The sequence below is a fragment of the Bos javanicus genome, chromosome 17, assembly GCF_032452875.1.
Source record: "Bos javanicus breed banteng chromosome 17, ARS-OSU_banteng_1.0, whole genome shotgun sequence".
Taxonomy (NCBI): domain Eukaryota; kingdom Metazoa; phylum Chordata; class Mammalia; order Artiodactyla; family Bovidae; genus Bos; species Bos javanicus.
The window spans coordinates 72,744,904-72,762,901 of record NC_083884.1 but is presented as its reverse complement, the minus strand read 5'-3'; the positions used below and the strand labels follow the sequence as shown (position 1 = coordinate 72,762,901).

At 62.0% G+C, this 17,998-nt stretch overlaps 2 protein-coding genes across 9 annotated transcripts in view; one reads left to right on the top strand and one right to left on the bottom strand.

Moving 5' to 3' along the window:
- Nucleotides 1-373: 373 nt before the first annotated feature.
- TSSK1B (testis specific serine kinase 1B) lies at nt 374-1,675 on the bottom strand. Its single transcript, XM_061385677.1, has one exon. The coding sequence runs from the start codon at nt 1,672-1,674 to the stop codon at nt 571-573; it is 1,104 nt and encodes a 367-aa protein (XP_061241661.1). The 5' UTR covers nt 1,675; the 3' UTR covers nt 374-570.
- Nucleotides 1,676-1,824: 149 nt separating this feature from the next.
- Nucleotides 1,825-17,998, top strand: part of DGCR2 (DiGeorge syndrome critical region gene 2) — a 28,196-nt gene continuing 12,022 nt past the window's right edge. For 4 of the 8 annotated variants that reach the window (XM_061385670.1, XM_061385668.1, XM_061385669.1 and 1 more), the window contains exons 1-3: nt 1,825-1,964; nt 2,111-2,211; nt 10,659-10,781. In XM_061385670.1, coding sequence (XP_061241654.1) covers nt 1,825-1,964; nt 2,111-2,211; nt 10,659-10,781 — 364 coding nt within the window. Of the gene's footprint in view, nt 1,965-2,110; nt 2,212-3,749; nt 4,038-10,658; nt 10,782-17,998 lie in introns of those variants that run through there. The other 4 variants (XM_061385672.1, XM_061385671.1, XM_061385674.1 and 1 more) reach the window with 3 other exon arrangements.

The window sequence follows — 17,998 nt, the reverse complement described above, 5'->3', positions numbered from 1 at the left end:
GTGCTGACTGGGTGTGGGGCGGACCCTGGAGCCAGAGCAGGAGGAGGAGAGGGGCCCTGAGGGAGGCCCCCCACAGGCAGGCAGCCTCGGGGGCGGCTGAGGGCCGGGAAAGCCCGCCCTGGCCCCCAGCCCGCAGCCCCCGCGCCGCCTCCCGCACAGCTTGGCGCTTGTGGGCCCCACGCTTGAAGCAGCGTTTTCCTTGCTCGGCTCTCCCTGGTCCAGGGCCTGAGACCGTCGTCAGCGCTGGACACGTGGGGCTCTTTCCCCAACGGGAGGTGAAACGCGGTGTGGCCCATGGAGGGGGCCACGGGGGTGCAGGGTCCTCTCCCTGGGTGACCAAAGCCGGCAGGGCACACACAGCGACCCCGGGGGCTGCAGTAATATAGTGATTTATTGCTTCTCTAGCCACGTGAGTTACCAAGTTCAAAGGGAGGGGAAGAAACACGAAAATAGCGGCACGTCCGGGACCGTCTTCCTTCTCGGCTGGTCCCGCGGCCTCTCTGGAGCTCGGGCTCAGGGCCCCAAGCTCGGCCTCATTCCCTGCTGGCCGCCCGGGCCGCAACAGGCGGGCTAGGCGTGCGTCTCTGAAGGCTGCGGGGGCGCCCCCTCCTCGGTCTTGCTGGGCTGCTCACTGGGCAGACCCACGGCCTCTGACTGCCGGGACACCTGCACCGTTGCCATCTCCTCCTCGGGGCTCAGCTCAGCCCGGGGCTCGGGCCGCGCCTCTTCCCGGGGCTCCAGCTTGGTGGCGGACTTCTTGTCGGAGCTGGGTTCGGGGGTCCATGCGGGCTCAGCAGCCCGGGAGCTCTCGCCCTCCTTGTTGACGGCTGCGGAGGACAGGCCCCGGGCCTTGGGCTGGACCCAGCAGTGGCTGAGGATCTCGTCGATGTGCAGGCGCCGGGTGACGTCCGGCTGCAGCATCCGGTAGATGAGGTCCTTGCACTCGCCCGTCAGGTGCTTGGAGCGCGGGAAGTTGACACGGTGCTCCTTCTGGATGCGCAGCATCTTCTTGATGTTGGAGTCGTCATACGGCATGGAGCCGCAGACCATGATGTAGAGAATCACGCCCAGGCTCCAGATGTCGTACACCTTGGGCTGGTAGGGGATGCCCTGCAGCACCTCGGGGGCCGCGTACGCCGCCGACCCGCAGAAGGTCTTGCTCAGCGTCAGCCGGCCGCTGTCGTCCCGCAGGCAGCGCTTGGAGAAGCCAAAGTCGGACAGCTTGATGTTGAAGTCCTTGTCGAGGAGAAGGTTCTCGCACTTGAGGTCTCGGTGGACGACGTCCAGGTCGTGGCAGTATTTGATGGCCGAGGACAGCTGGTGGAACTTCTTGCGAGCGTCGTCTTCCTGCAGGGCCCCCCGGGTCTTGATGAACTCAAGGAGGTCACCCTGGACCCCGAGTTCCATGACGATGTAGACCTTGCCATCTGACGTCTCGAAGATCTCGTAGGTCTTGATGATGGAGCGGTGGTTTAGCATGGCCAGAATCTCAATTTCCCGGGGAAGGAATTTCTCCAGGAAGTCCGTGGGGGCTTTCTTGCGGTCGATGATCTTGACCGCCACATTGAACTTGAGGCGCTCAGAGTAAGCGGATTTGACTTTGGCGTAGGAGCCCTCTCCCAAATTGATCCCCATGATGTAGCCTCGTCGCTTGAGGACGGCAGCGTCATCCATGGTGCCGGGAGCGCCCGGTGCCCCTGAGGCTGCCCTCTACATCCCTGCGGGACATGAGCCAGCGCGTCCTCATCTACACTGTGGACAGAGTCCTCTGGGCTGCCCGGGCCTCCCGTCCCTGCCTCCTAGAGGCCAAGGCTCTGGGGTGGAATGTTCAGCACTGTTTCCCGGGTGACTTCAGTGGGTGAAGTCATAAAGGAGGAGTGCCCTGCGGAATGGGTCTCCGGCCTGAGCCCCTCAGACTCGGAACCTTGCAGCAGATGGAGGGCCAGCGGAGCATGGGAGCCGAGGTAGGAGGGGGCTGCGGGGACTGCATCGGCTCACCCAAGCCTCCACACCAGAGCCAGGACTGCTGGGGGCGGGGGGCAATGGGCTGATGATTTCCTGCACCCCAGGGAATCCCTACAAACCCAGGGCAACCGTCCCAACCATCTAGGTCTCAGCAGCAAAGAGGAGACCCTCGCTCAAGTGAGGACTGCCTGCGAGGGTTTAACAAGAGGATGATCTCCCCACATGGAGCTGTGTCGAGAACCCTGAGTGGGTGATGGGCCCTCGGATGAAGGGATGGTCATTTCTGGAACCCAGAGACAGTGGTGCCGGGAGGGCCACCTTGACCAAGGCAGTGACCTAGATCATCTCCCCCAGGGAAGGGGCTGGGGAACACCTCCCTGACCTCTTGCTCCCTGCAGCCCTGGAAATCCTCCGCAGTGTCCAGGCAGGTGGGCTGAGAAGGGGGCTGGGGCAGGAAGGGTCCCCTCCGCCCTCTTGCTGCATGGTCTGGCTGGACTTTTCACTGCCCCGTGCTGCTCTCATCTGAACCTTCTCTGGCCAGCTCTGCTGGGGACAACTGATCGGGTCTCTGCCCTTGGCTGTGAGCCCCCTCCGGGGGCCTGCCCTGCCGTAGCCTGGGTTGGGCTCCCAGGGCAGGTCTGGGAGTTGGGGAGAAGGTGGGCCTGGACTCCTCTGAGAGCAGCAGCTGCTCCCAGAAATGCCCTCTGAGGACGGGCAAACAGGGCCTGTTGAATGGGAACCACCCTTCCCGCCAGCAGTGGGTCCTCTCTGCTCTGGGCCTTGCTGTAGGGAAGGGCGGGGTGGCACAGGAGGGCAGGAGCAGACAGGCCCGGCAGAGCCTTGGGGTCAGTTTTGGCTACATCCGTGCATCTGGAGGCGGTGCCTCTCTCCGATGACCCTGAATGTCCCAGGCTGGGATCCTGTGGTGCTCAGGAGGATCATGGCTTGGGGTGACTGCTTCTGGGGAGCCAGCTGCTGATGGCCTGGGTGCACTGCTCACCCCCGCCTCTGCCCTCCCTATTTTCTCCTCTCCCATCTTCACCTTCTTCCCACCCTGACGCCCCAGGCCGGGCCTCCTATGCGTGGCTGGTGGTCCGTCCTTCGGAGGGCTTGCTCCTTCCTCGCTGGTACTCTCCATCTGTTGGGTCCCCTCCCGCGGTGACAGGTGCGCGGCCAACACTTCCCTCCGTGCGGGAGGGAAGCCTGCTGTGGCGGCAGCTGCGCCAGCGTCTCCCCCCAACCCCCGGCCCCGCTCCGCCCCCACTGTGCAGGGGGGGCACCCCCCCTCCAGGGGATTGGGTGTCCCAGTCAGCTCTCCGCGCGGGACCCTCCTTGAGCCTGCTTGCTCGTCCGTCTGCGGCACTCCAGTTGCACGCGCCGGTGAAGCCGCACCTGCGGAAGCGCCTCCCGGGACCACCTCAGAGGTTCTCCAGGTCTCCTCTCCCCTCACCGCAGCGATTCGGCCTTTAAAGCGCCACTTTGGGACGCACTCTTCCAAGGGCCCTTCTCAGGGATTCCCAACTCCGCCTCCGCCCCCGGATCCCTCGGTGCCGCGCCCCCGCGCCGCTCAGGCCCCGGAGCTCCTGCTCCGCCCGGCCCTCCGGAGGCCCCGCCCTAGCCCCGCCCTTCTCTGATCAGCCAATGGGGGCCGCGGCTCCTCGTAGTCCCGCCCCGGCGGGCACACCCCCGCCCTGCCCTTGGGCCGCGCCCCTGTCAGTCACTGCGCAGGCGGAGTGCGCAGGCCCCACCTCCGCCCGGCGCTGATTGGCTGGCGGCGGCGCGGGCAGGGGCGGGGCGCCGCGAGCCGAGCAGGACGGCCGCCATCTTGCGCGGAGCCGGAGTCGGAGCCCGAGGTGGCGGCCGAGAGCGCGCGCCCGCCTGCGGCCCCCCGGAGCCCTCTCCCTGCGGCGCCCTCACCTGGCCCGGCCCCGGCCCGGCCCGACCCCTCGGCCCGGCCCGCGCGGCCGCCCCGGGGACGATGAACGGAGGATAAATGGTGCCCAAGGCGGACAGCGGCGCGTTCCTGCTGCTCTTCCTGCTGGTGCTCACGGTCACCGAACCGCTGCGGCCAGGTGCGCGCCGGGGGGCGGCCGGGCCGGGGGCGCCCCAGGGACCGCGCGCTCCGCGGCCGGCGGGCTCGGGCCGGACGCCTGGAAGCCCTGGCCGCCCGGCGGGGTCCCTCAGACGCGTGAGGAGAGCCCGGGTGGGGAGCTGGGATCCGGGCCGCAGAAGGTCCCGCACGAGCCTTACCTCCTGTTTCCGATGTGTCCCCCCCACACACACCTCTGTCCGCTAGAAATCAAGAGCCCGAACGCAGGGCCGATTCTTCCGTCAGGCGTAGAAGGCCGGGGCCCGCGGTGCTCTGGTGCCTTGCAAAGGTGTTCTAAAATCAGCGGGAAGGAGCCCCTGAGTGTTCAGGTTGAAGGAGATGCTGTAACACGCACGTATAAATGCGCTCGTTTTTGTGTCGATGCGGTTGCAGAGTGAGCTTCTTGACCCTGTTTAGTGGAGGGAGGGGCCCGTGCAGGCAGAAGTGGCCAGGGCCCCTTTTGTGGGTGCTGTCAGGACAGCGTGTCTCCAGCAGGTCGTGGAGCACGGCAGTGTGCAGGCCCCAGGCGGGCTCCCGGCCCGGGCACTCTGCACCTCGCTGCCCTTCGCCATCTGCCGCCGGGCGCCCCACCTCCTCCCCGGGGCCCGCTCGGCAGCCAGAGCCCTGGCCCACACTCCGTTGCAGGGGCCAGTGGTGCTTCTGGGGCGGCGGGGTGACTGGCTGCGGGGTGGTCTTGGTGGAAAGTGAAGCCAGCATCTCTGAAGGAGGTTGCTATGTGGGCTGTGAGGGACCAGAGCCGACGGGTTTGTGCGTGCTTGTTACTGCGTTCTTCAGAAAACGTGTCTACACCTGTGGGGAGGCAGGAGTCATCCCGGCCGAGTCCTGGGTCTTCTGTTCTGTCGCTGGACTCCGAGGGGCGGAGCCACACGGCGCTCGTGTCCTTGGTTGGGGGGAGGCTCTGGGTCCACCGAGGGATGTGACCAAGCTCCCCAACTCCCTTTCCTTTGCTGTCTGTCCACACATCCTAACAGCCGGCCGGCAGCAGTTCAGGAAACATCTTGGCCTGCCTGCCCGTCGTTAGGGATGCTCACCTGAAGAGAAGGTGCCTTCTTAGTGGATGTGCTCTTCAACTGGAAGCAGGGCGGGGAAATTGGTCCCCGGCCGGCCGCGGCAGAGGTGGGAAGCGGTGGCCTGCAGCAGGCCCGAGTTGGGGCAGGGAAGCGACTGGATGGGGAGCAAAGCTGTCCTTTGCGCCCGTGGCTGCCCAGGTCGGGCCTTCACAATAACCCCTGTGGGTGTCTGGAGTTGCCCTGAGAAACCTGGGCCTCCAGCTGGCTTCCTGACTCTGGCTCAGCAGCAAGTGGAGTCTCCCCCCTGGGGCCTGTGTGTGCTCTGTCCTGCGAGGCCGGGGTCTGCGGACTGGCACCTGGGAGGGGCTTTGCCAGTCTTAGCCTGCCCACTTGGAGTCCTGGCTCAGACCCCCCACTGGGGGTGAGGAGGGGAAAATGCGGCACCCCTGCTTCCCTGGAGGGCCCCTGCCAGGGGGAGCACCCATGGCCCCTCCGGGCGCAGGCTGGGCCTCTCACAGAGCGGCCTCCAGGAGCGCGCCCAGCCGGGCCTTTGGGCAGCGTGTGCGGTCTCGGTGGTTGAGGATGCACTGGGTGCCGGGGCTCTCAGGGGGTCCCTGTGGGGGAGGTCCTGCTGCTGGCTCCGTCTTAGAGAGCGGGCCGCAGGATAGAGCTGGAGATCCCGGCAGCTCTGGGGAGGATTTTGTCCCGAGGCTTGGGCTCTCCCCGGCAGCCCCACTGCCCTCCCCTCGGGCCCCCTGCTCCCAGAGCCAGCCGAGGCTCTCCCGGTGGGTCTGCGGCCCGTCTCCCACCCAAGCGCCCTGATCTGAGCGCCAGAACTCCCCTCCCCTTGGGTGCCCGCTGTGATGGTGCATCACGAGTGGGGGCTGGTGAGGCAGGAAGGCCGGGACCTGTGCCCGGAGGTGACAGAGCTGGAGGGACCTGTGGGGGCCTCCGACTTGGACACCCCAGTGACTCGGCTCCGTCTGCAGCCAGTCCTCTGGGAGTGCGGCTTCAGGCGCGCTGGGAAAACTGTTTCTCGCCTCAGCTGTGGAAGGAGACCCTGCGTGGCTTTAACCCCAGCTGCATCTGGGCGACCCCTCCGCCACCCCCACTTGCCCTGCTGGATGAGCTGAGGCACGCGGGTGCTGTTCTTCCGGGAGAGGCCAGCGATGGGGATGGCCGCAGCGGGGAGCCGGGGGCTGAGTTTGGGCCCGGGGAGGGGCTGCCTGCAGGTTCAGGTCCTTCCCGCGTGCCGCTAGGGAACCGAGGTCAGCAAGCCGCAGACCTGCGCTGGGGGCCAGGGAGCGGGGGGGTGTGTCCCGAGCCCGTGCGCCATGGCTCACAGACGGGCTGGATGCCGTGGGGTCTGTCCTGGGGCTGGCCAGGCACCCCCGCCCCAGCTTGGAGCCCGCGCTCAGCCCCGACCCGCACCACGCGGAGCTTGTCCCGCGGGCCTCCAGAGCGCTGGGCTGGCCCCTTGGGTTCTCTCTGACTCGGATGGTAGCGTAGTGCTCTTTCCCACTTCACTAGCTTTTTTTTTTTAGTGAAGAAATTTTTGTTTGGGGATAATTTCAAACTTACAGAAGAGTTGCAGGGAGAAAGTGAGCTCACAGAGCCCGGTGCATCGTCTGCGCAGACCTCTCTGCTATCAATTGGCTTTCTCTGCCTTACCCGCCCAGCTCCCTGGTGTGTGCCTGTGTGCGCGCACGTGAGCGTTGATGCCGGCACACACAATTGTTGGGGAGCGAGGGGCGGGCGGGCGTCATGGCCTGCTCCCCGAGGGGGCAGCCTGTGAGGGTGCGGTGGGCCGGGGCCAGGGCAGGGTCCCGCTGGTGACAGGCTCGGGGGTGGAGCCTGCGCGGCGGCTGCCCTGAACACGTGCCCCTCTGCGGCTCCTCACCCAGGGTGCTGTCAGCACAGCCCGCCTCCCTGGTCCTCTCACCCCTGGCCCCGGGAGCAGCCGTGCCGACGGGGTGCCCTGCCCTGGTGCCCGGCGTCTCCCCCTCTGGCTGCCACGGGGCTGCCCCCGTGCTGGGCGTGGAGTCGGTGTGGAGGTGGCCCCCTGTCAGGCTGCCGAGCCAACTTCGAACTAGTTGGGTGTTTGCAGGGTGACGGGCAGCCTTGCAGGCGGTTGTCACCCAAGACTGCATCTTGGTTTCCGGCGTGGCTCGCGGCCGGCTTTGGCTGTTCTGTGGAAGTGGGGCCTCGACGGGAGAGGGGCGCTGACAGGTCCTGCTTCCGGGTCCAGGCACGTGCAGGCTGGTGGCTCGAGAGCATGGAGCCCTGCACGGAGCTGCCCGCTCGCTGTCCTCGGCTCTCTCCTGTGACCTGGACGTGGTTTGTGGGCACACAGGCTCAGCGTGACTTGGCCTCTGGTTCTGAGAACTGTCTGATATAGGACAGATGCTCTCTAAGGGCCGTGAGCGTTGAGAGGTGGGCGCACAAGGGCACGTTTCTCAGAGCCCCCCCACTCCCAGGCGGTGAGCTCTGTGGCTTGGGCCGCGCGGGTGCCTGGTGTGAGCTCGGTGAGTCCAGCTGCGGCTGGAGGCGGGGGCCTGGCCGGGTGCCCCGGACACCCTGCACCGTGGACAGGGCCGGGATTGTTCCTGTGGGCACGTTTTGCACTCGGGCACGTTTGAGCTGGGGCTCCGGCCTGGTCTGGCACAGAGCGGGTGCTTGGAAATCGGTGACGGAGCCGACGCACAAACGGCTCCTTATGTTTGCCGTAAAGAGCGGCGGCTCCCCGCACCCATGGGCCTCGCAGCTGCTTAGTGGGGGTGGTGGGGACCTGGCCAGCTGGCCCGGGGCTCAGGCCAGGGGGTTGCTCCCTGGGGGCGAGAGCTGCTCTGAGAGGCGAGGACGGGTGAGGCTGCTCACCGCAGAGGGCTCACCAGGTCCCGTCCACACAGGGGGACAGGCTGCCCCTCCGATGGCCACGCCTGCCAGCCCCGTCGCCCGCGCTTCGCTTCTCTGCCTGGCGTGGCCGTCCCCCCAGCCCCTTTCCCGTCCTTTTCTGTAGGCTGGCTGCTGGGCAGCTGGCCGTCTGTCCTCAGCTGTGGACAGCTCCGTGCCAGGAGAGGGTGGGTCTGAGAGCAGAGTCTATGTGGACGCTGGACGATGAGGGTCTCCACGTCCAGCCTGAGCTCCGCCTTGCTGCAGGCTGCCTTCCACCCTGGGCCCCCTGCTCAGGAGCTGGGCAGTTTGGGGAGTGTCCGGGACTAGGGCACTGGGCAGGGGCCCGCTGGAGGGTCAGCAGGAGACGCAAGGTGCCAGGCCCCCGGTACACCCAGCATCCACGCGCCGCTGGCTCCTCCGTGGGGCCCCTGGGTTGGTGGGGTACCCGCCATGCCCTGCCGTCACATGGGACGGGGCGGGGGCCTGGAAGGCATCTGCGGGGCCCTCCTCCACCCAGCCCTGCACGGGAAGGGGTCCAGGCCGGGGTGAGCCGTGGGAAAGCCCAGCAGAGTCTCCCACACTTGGAGAAGCTCACGTGTATCCAATCCCAGCGTTACACGAATGGAATTAGCCGTCGTGTGCGCTGGTCTTGCTTTTTCAGTTGTCAGTGTTGAGACGTCTGTAGGTCGGTCAGTATAGCTTTGAGTCGTTCTTCTTAAACAAGCCTTTATGAGAACTTTGTTCTGTCTTCTTTTGCCCGCAGGGCGCCTTCCAGGAGACCTCTTAGCAAAACTTTCCCTCCGGAAGCTGCAGTTTAGAGGGCAGCCCTATGGGGGGAGGCGTGGCAGATGCTGGGGACCCAAGGCCACCTGCCCGCTGCGGATCAGCTTTTGGTGTTGACCTGTGTGTGGCTGTCACTGGGGTTCGTGTGCCTGCTTGCCTCACGGGGACTGAGACTCAGGATGACCGCGCAAAGGAGCTCCAACATGAACAGAATCGCTCAGCTGGAGGTGCCTTAAGGGCAGACTCAGAGCCTGGGATGCAGCGACCTGCGTCTCATTGTCCCGTGGCTGTGCAGTTGCTCAGTCCTGTCTGCGTCTTTGCGGCCCTGGGGACCGCAGCCCGCCAGGCTCCTCTGTCCATGGGACTCTCCAGGCAAGAACACTGGAGCGGGCAGCCATGCCCTCCTCCGGGGGCATCTTCCTGACCCAGGGATCGAACCCACATCTCCCGCTTTGCAGGCAGATTCTTTACCACTGCGCCACCTGGGAAGCCTTTTATTCCAAAAAGAACTAAGATTTCAAAATACTTTTCTTCAGAGGGAGGCAGAGGATTATTGCCTCATTATTTTTCCAAAACGTTGAACTTTGGGGGCATTTCATTCCCCTGGAAACGCTGCAGGCCTGGCCCTGCGCGCAGTGCACGGCACTCACCGGTGGCGACGCCCGCCGCACCCACAGCCGCGTGCTCTGTGTGTGCGAGTGTGCGCACAGCTGCACGCCCAGGGCCCTGCGTTTGGGAGCCCCACGCTCCTGTTGCCTGAGCACGCCGTGCCCCAGGGCCCAGCGCAGGAAGCAGGGGCGCGCTGAGGCAGCAGGACCATGCGCTGTGCCATCTGTCACCCCGGCGCCCCGCCCCGCGGGCAGCCCCGAATTTGCGTCTCATCTGTGAGTTGAGCTGCTTCTTCGGACGTGTGTGTGGCTTTCCAGTCGTTTCCCCGCCACCTGCCGAGACGCCCTCTACCTCTGTCGAAAGGCAGCGGCCGTGCCAGCATGAGTGCGCTCTGGGCTCTGTCTTCCGTTGGCTCAGGCACCTTTCGTGAGCTTTTGATCAAGAAGTTTTACTAACTCTGAAGAAGTTCAGTATACCAGCTGTGCTTGTTTGTGCGTCTGGTAGTTTTTACCGAATGACAGACTGTGGATTTTGACTTGTTGAGCTCTGCGTGTTCTGCGCGTTCCTGTGGTGCTCTCGAGCCTTGCTGTGGAGCGTGACCGGGAGACGGTGCGGTCTCTCCAGCTCTGTCTTGGGCTCGCTTAGGCAGAGCTAGGGCAGCCCTTGACCTGGAGTCAGGTTTTCCCACTAGTCAGGCAAGGCTCTCACGTGTCTTGGCCCCACGCCCCTGACTTAGGCGGCTCTGGTCTGAAGCTGAGAGCCGAGCTTTCGTGCCGTGGAGCTCCGGCTGTTGTCCTCAGGGCAGGCCCTTCTGGCCTGGGCGGTGTCTGATCCTTGCTCCCCCGGGCCGAGGCGCTTTGCTTCTCCGGCAGGTGGAGGACCGGATCTGCCCTCGCTGCCGTCTCCCTGGGCTCCTGGGGTGGCCCTCAGCTCAGGAGTCCGCAGGCTGCGTCCCGAGGGCTCGAGAGTTAGATCTCCAGCTTTGGGTCACTCCGCAGCGGCCACTCTGCTCCTGGGCGCCCCCGTGGGGAGCCCGGGCAGGCGGAAGGCAGGTGCCGGCCCGGGCAGGCCCATCTGTCCTGGCGGAAGCCTCCGCCTCTGTTCTCCCTTAAGTGCAAGTCGTGCCCTGTCACACCCTGGCCCGTGTGCCTGGAGGTCAGGACACCTTCCCGCCTGAGCTCCGGCCCCTGGTGGCCCCTCCCGCTCCCTGCTCCTGCCCCGTGCGCCTCCTGCGCCCTGGGTGTGCCCGGGCCGCGCACTCAGAGCCCCTGCGTTTGCCCCCACAGAGCTGCGGTGCAGCCCCGGGCAGTTCGCCTGCCGCAGCGGCGCCATCCAGTGCATCCCCCTGCCCTGGCGGTGCGACGGCCTGGCGACCTGCGAGGACGGGAGCGACGAGGCCGCCTGTCCAGGTGAGTGCGCGTGCGAGGCGGGGTGCAGGCGAGGCTCTGCTGGGAGCCTCCTGTGTGGGAGCTTCAGCGAATCCGTGGGACAGCCTAGCCACATTCGGCCGGCGGCTTTTGAGCTTGGACTGCAGGCCTGCTGGAGTGACCACAGGAGGCTGTTTCACGGTCCTGCTGAAAGCCTGCTAGAATCACAGCTAAAGACGTAAAACCACAGGGACCAAGGAAACGGGGAAAGACGACCCGGGGCTCGGTCATGCCAGCAGTGTCTTTGGAAGATGAAAAGCAGACGGTGTTCCGGACAGCCTGCCTGCCAGGGCCCGGGAGGGGGGCCGCAGCCGCCGTGCCCAGAGCCCCTCCCAGCGCCTACTGGTGTCGCTGAGCCCGGGGTGCGTTCCCGTGGCGCTGGGAAGGCTTGAGGGACGTGGGTGCAGGGATCGGGCCGGGGGGCATGGCCGGCCTGCAGGGGGCGGTCCTGGCAGCGCCTCCCTCCCCTGAGGGCAGTTGGCGGCTGGAGGTGGGCGTGTTTTGCGGGCTCCCTCCAGCCTTGTCAGCTGGGGGAAGGCACAGGTTCCAGTTGGAAACCCCTTTTGCTGGAAATAGCTGCCTGGTCCCTGTTCTCCGTGAGCAATCTCTGATGCACGGGGGCGGGGGTGTAAACAGTGTGTCGGAGTTTTAACGGAGAAGAAGTTACAGCCTTATTAAGAGGCATTAGAGAAGACTTGAATAAAGAGGGTGTTCTTAGCAAGGAAGGCTCGGCATGGTGAAGCTGCCTGTTGGTCCGTTAATTTGTGGGTTCAGTGCATCCCTGGAGGGTTTTTGGGGAAATGGGACGAGTCACTAGAGACGTCTGGAAGGATCAGGCCCTGAGGTGGGGACTTGGAGAAGAGTCAGCACGAGGCCTCCTTCACGGCTGGCCCAGGGAAACCAGACTGGCTGTGTGATGGAAGAGCTGCCTGAGACAGTGGAGAGACTCGACTCGCGGCAGGAGGCGGCCTCGACCCCGCGCTGCGGCTGGGGTGCTGCGGTCCCCATGCCCTGTACAGAGATGAGCCGCAGGCTCCTTGGAGACGAGCTCCTGGAAGACGGGGGGAGCATACTTGTATGACTTCGGTGTAGAGAAGGGTCATTTTCAAGTCACACAAAAGGTTAACTCCGAAATGAAAGCAGAGCATCCCTGGTGGCTCAGGGGTAAAGAATCTGCCTGCGATGCAGGAGACACGGGTTCGATCCCTGCTCTGGGAAGATCCCATGTGCCTCAGAGCAGCTTAGCCCGTGCGCCACGACTGCTGAGCCTGGGTTCCACCACGAGAGAAGCCACCCCAGGGAGACCCCGTGCACCGCAGCCAGACGCACGGCCAGGCGGCCACACAGGTCCGGCACAGCCAAACGGAAATGCTGTGGAGATGACCAGTTTTACCAGATTAAAGTTAAGTCTCCCTTTTGTCAAAAAGTGCTGATAAACAGTGCGGACGGGCACGCCTCCGAGGGAGATGGCGTCACCCAGAAAGGCTTGTGGTCTAGCAAACAGAAGGCCTGCCAGGGGCAAGAGCCGATCAGGCGTGTCACAGAGCAACGGGCACGGTGTGCAGGGCCAGGCATAGAGGCGCTCTGCCCCGTGTGGTCAGGCGCCAGCGAGCCTCTCGCAGCGGCTCAGGTGGGCGGGCCTCGGGGCGCTGGCCGCCAGGAGCCGGAGAGCCTGCGGGCAGCTTGCGAGTCTGAGCGCAGCTGAGAGAAGGCACCAGTGCCGCCTCCGCGGCAGACAGCTTCCTGAGCTGCCTCGGGCTTCCCCGGAGGCAGGGAAGGTGTCTGGCATTCCCATCTCGTCAGGAGCTTTCCACGGTTCCTTAATGACCCACACAGTCGAAGGCTTCAGTGTAGTCAGTGCAGCGGAAGCAGACGGTTTTGGAATTCCTTTGCTTTTTCTGTGATCCAGTGGGTGTTGGCAATTTCATCTCTGGTTCTTCTGTCTTCTCTGAATCCAGTTTATACATCTAGAAGTTCTCGGTTCATGTACTGCTGAAGCCTGGCTTGGAGAATTTTGACCGTTACTTGTCTAGCGTGTGAGATGAGTGCAATTGTGCGGTAGTTTGAGCATTCTTTGGCATTGCCTTTCTTTGGGATTGGAATGAAAACTGACCTTTTCCAGTCTTGTGGCCACTGCTGAGTTTTCCAAATTTGCTGACATATTGAGTGTAACACTTTCACAACATCATCTTTCAGGATTTGAAATCGCTCCACTGGAATTCCAGCACCTCCACTAGCTTTGTTCATAGTGATGCTTCCTAAGGCCCCCTTGACTTCACACCCCAGGATGTGTGGCTCTTCGTGAGTGGTCACACCGTCGTGGTTATCCGGATCATTAACATCTTTTTTGTATAGTTCTTCTGTGTATCCTTGCCACCTCTTCTAACCCTCTTCTTCTTCAGGTAGATCCTTACTATTTCTGTCCTTTATTGTGCCCATCGTTGCGTGAAATGTTCCCTTTACAGCTCCAGTTTTCTTGAAGAGATCTCTAGTCTTTCCCATTCTGTTCTTTTCCTCTGCTTCTCTGCAGTGTTCATTGAGGAAGACTTTGCTGTCCCTCCCAGCTGTTCTCTGAAACTCTGCATTCAGTTGGGTGTGTCTTTTCCTTTCTCCTTTGCCTTTTGCTTCTCTTCTTTTCTCAGCTACTTGTGAAACTCCTCAGACACCCACCTTGCCTTCTTGCAGTTCTTTTTCTTAGGGCTGATTTTGGTCATTGTCTCCTGTACAGCGTCCCAAACCTTCGTCCGTAGTCCTTCAGGCACTATCAGATCTAATCCTTTGAATCTCTTTGTCATCTCCACTGTGTCGTCATAAGGGACTTGATTTAGGTCATACCTGAATGGCCTGGTGGTTTTCCCTACTTTTCTTCCGTTGAAGACTGAATTTTGCAGTAAGGAGTTCATGAGTTGAGCCACAGTCAGCTCCCGGTCTTGTTTTTGCTGACTGTGTAGAACTTCTCCATCTTCGGCTGCAAAGAACAGAATCAATCTGATTTTGGTATCGATCATCTGGTGATGTCCACGTGTAGAGTGTGGTCTCTTGCAAAACTCTGTTAGCATTTGCCTGCTTCATTCTGTATTCCAAGGCCAAACTCGCCTGTTACTCCAGGTGTCTCTTGACTTCCTACTTCTGTATTGCAGACCGCTGTGATGACAGGGACATCTGTTGTTGGTCTTAGTTCTAGAAGGTTCTTCATAGAACCGTCAGCTGCAGCGTCTTCACCTGCAGTGGTCGGGGCACAGGCTTGGATCACTGTGACGCTGAGCGGTTAAGAACGTGCCGTGTGTTTTTAGCCAGGCTCTTACGCGTGGGCCTTTAGTTTGTTGTCGTTCAGTTCAGTTCAGTCGCTCAGTCGTGTCCGACTCTTTGCGACCCCGTGAATCGCAGCACGCCAGGCCTCCCTTTCCATCACCAACTCCCGGAGTTCACTCAAACTCATGTCCATCGAGTCGGTGACGCTATCCAGCCATCTCATCCTCTGTCGTCCCCTTCTCCTCCTGCCCCCAATCCCTCCCAGCATCAGTCTTTTTCAATGAGTCAACTCTTCCCATGAGGTGGCCAAAGTGTTGGAGTTTCAGCTTTAGCATCAGTCCTTCCAAAGAAGTCCCAGGGTTGATCTGCTTCAGAATGGACTGATTGGATCTCCTTGCAGTCCAAGGGACTCTCAAGAGTCTTCTCCAACACCACAGTTCAAAAGCATCAATTCTTCCGCGTTCAGCTTTCTTCACAGTCCAACTCTCACATCCATACATGACCACAGGAAAAACCATAGCCTTGACTAGACAGACCTTTGTTGGCAAAGTAATGTTTCTGCTTTTGAATATGCTGTCTAGGTTGGTCATAACTTTTCTGCAGTCACCATCTGCAGTGATTTTGGAGCCCAAAAAATAAAGTCTGACATTGTTTCCATTGTTTCCCCATCTATTTCCCATGAAGTGATGGGACCGGATGCCATGATCTTCATTTTCTGAATGTTGAGCTTTAAGCCAACTTTTTCACCCTCCTCTTTCACTTTGATCAAGAGGCTTTTTAGTTCCTCTTCACTTTCTCCCATAAGGGTGGTGTCATCTGCATACCTGAGGTTCTTGATGTTTCTCCTGGCAGTCTTGATTCCAGCGTGTGCTTCTTCCAGCCCCGCGTTTCTCATGATGTACTTTGCGTTGTTCTCGTTAGTTTGCTGTTATAAACAATGTCACAGTGAGTAACCTTGTGCATATGTGGGGTTGGGGGGAGACTGTTCTATTTGGGGAATTGGAGAGGTATCATTAATGTGAATTCTTACATGTCAGATTGTTGGGTCGGGTATGTAGCTTTCTAGATTCCTTACTCTGCCACTGTGGGCCTAGGGTTTAGTTGTCAAGGTTCAAGTAAGTCGACAGTGAGTTCCTGCTACGATAAGAGAAGCTTGAGGCTGACAGGTGCTAACGGGACCGGGTCCTGGAACAGCAGGGATAACCAGGCTCCTTTGGACACGCAGTCGCTTTCTGTGAGCTGCGGCTCGTCCTCCTGCCCGCCAGTCTTCAGGCCTCTCATCTCTGTGCTGCTGTTTGCCTCTGTGACTGCGCCTTCTTTAAAGTCTCGCTGCTGGCCGCTCTCGCCTTCTGAGACGGCCCTCACTCTGTGGAGCGTTCCTCTCTAAATATCACTCTGTGTCTGGAAGCCGAGCTTCTTGGAGTCCTGGGCACGGGGAGAGCTCAGCCTCAGGACCGTGGCTCCATGTCCTGCCTGGGTTCTGCGTCTCAGGAGCTCGTGCTGTTAACAGTCGCTGGGTGGGACACACCCGGTTCAGGAGTCACCTCGTAATGTCAGTAGGAGCTTCACCTTCACTCAGTTGGATTGTTTTTTAACTAGTTTGGCTGGTAAACTGTCTTTGTGGTTTTGTCTGTTAACCTTCACAAGACTCCGTGCAGAGAGGACAAGCACGTATTGTCTGGGAAGGGGCTGCCAGGCTCCTCAGCCTGCAGCCTGGCAGCTGCCCCGGGACGGGCGGGACAGACGCGTTTTCCAGCTACAGGCTCGCTGAACAGAGTGACAGAACCATGCAGGGAGGCTGCATGACTGGTGACGGGGGTGGGGCTGAGTGCTTGTAAATGGCTCGTCCTTCGCTGTTCCGATGGCAGTGCTAAAGGCCGCACCTTTCTACAAACTGAAAGGAAGTCTGTCCAGAAAAAAAGCCAGCTCTGACCAGTTCTAAGCAGACCAGACAAGGACCATAGGTCCGCAGTGCTCCCGGTGTGCTCTCAGCTCCGTTCCTCCCCCTCCTCCCCTCAGTGCTCCCCTGTGCTGGCGCCTCTGTTCCTCCCCCTCCTCCCTTTGGTGCTCCCCGTGTGCTGGCGGCTCCGTCCCTCCCCCTCCTCCCTCCGTCCCTCCCCCTCCTCCCTCTGTCCCTCCCCCTCCCCCCGTCCCTCCCCCTCCTCCCCAGTGCTTCCGCGCCGTCACAGGCAGTAGCAGACTCAGAACTCGCTGTGTTTGCAGTTTTTCTCTCTGTGCTGCACACATTGTCTACGTCATGCGTGTGTCCCCAAGGGAGCAAGACAGAGGTGGCGGTCCTGGGCTCCCCCGACTGTGAGACCCCCCGTGCGCAGGGCCTGGCCCCGGCTGAGGGCAGAGAGAATCAGTTGCAGGAACACATGCAGCATAACAGAAAGCCCGCTGGTAACCGTGTATCTGTGGGCTCTCTAGTTTTAGAAAGCCTGCACCGGCTAAGGAGGCATTGGATTTTGGACCACGGTTCTCAACCTGTTTGGTGTGAGACAGGAAAGCAGCAGGGGTGCCCACAGCTCGGAGCCTGCACAGGCGTGTCTGGACGCAAAGTGGACTCACATTTTGTCCTTTATCCGCAAGTCCTCTCCACTTCTGACCAGCCGAGTGCCCCGCACGCTCTACCGCTGCCCTCGGTGGGCTATCTTAAGAGGAGCTTAAGAGCTGTCAGGGCTGGGCTCAGGCTGGATTCCAGGCTTGGAGCAGCGCCGACCGCACTTCAGGAGTGAGGCCCCCACTCAGGGCTCAGGGCCCCCAGCTCCCGGGACACTCGGGCCGTGTGTGCTGGGCGGGGGGGGCAGGGAGCCAGGAGGGGAGACGCGGGCGCGCGGATGTGCAGAGGATCGGTGCAGACACTCCCCATGCTGGGCCGCCTGCCCTGCCCCCCATGGGCTGCAGATGGCTTCCCACAGGCTGCTCCCAGCCACCTGGTGCCCCGCGCCCCTGGCAGGGCTGGGCCTCCCCCTCCCCTGTGCCCCAGATTCCTGTCTCTGAGCAGTCTGACCGGTCCTGACCAGGTGCCCAGGGCTCTGCGTGGTGGGATCCAGTGGAAGCACAGGTCTTGCTCGTTGGAGTAGCCAGCAGGGAGTGTGCAGTGCAGGCGCGTGGGTGAGCCTCCCCACACCCGTGTCCCAGGCGTGCCCATGCTGCGCCCTGCCTACCCCTGAGCCCCGCAGGGACCTGCCAGCCCCTCTGCCGGCCGCCCTGGGCCCTGGCTCTGCAGCCTCACCCTGCCCCAGAGCCGCTGGTCACAGCCTCCCCCAGGAGGAGAGCAGCGGCGCCCAGGTGTGCGCCTGGGGCCCCCGCCCCAGAGGGAGCCCCCGCCCCAGGTGGGAAAGGGCGCTGGAGCTTCTCTCAGGCCTGGGGCACTGTTGATGGGTGGCAGTGCCCTCTCTGTCTCTGACACGGGCTGTGGGAGCTCCAAAAGCACCGCCCAGCCATTGGTGCGGGTGGTGCAGAGGTCTGGGGTCTCGGGGCTGCAGACACAGCCTCTCCACCAGCCGGGAGTCAAGGGGAGCCCAACAGAGAACCCTCACGGGGCCTGCACGGCCGGCAGAAGTGACTTTCCCACGCCTAAAACAATCAAAGCTGTCATGGTCTTAACACACCGCAAAGTGTGAGCTCGTGCTGGACATGGTCCCAACTGTTTCAAGGATTTGTATGGAAAAGAGTGTTTGGAAGGGCGGCCACCTCTGGAATAGCGACAGTTGGTCTGTTTTCCTCTATCCAAACTTTTGTGTTTCTCAGATATTTTATATTGGATACGTGTTATTCTATAACGAGAAAAAGTAAAAGTGACTAAATAAAAACAACATCGGGGAATGCCCTGGTGATCCAGTGGTCAGGATTCCTGTGCTTTGCACGTGAACTCTGCCGCTGCTTGGAGAATTAGGGTCTTGCTGCCACAATCAGGAGGGTTTACAGCACCTCCCACCACC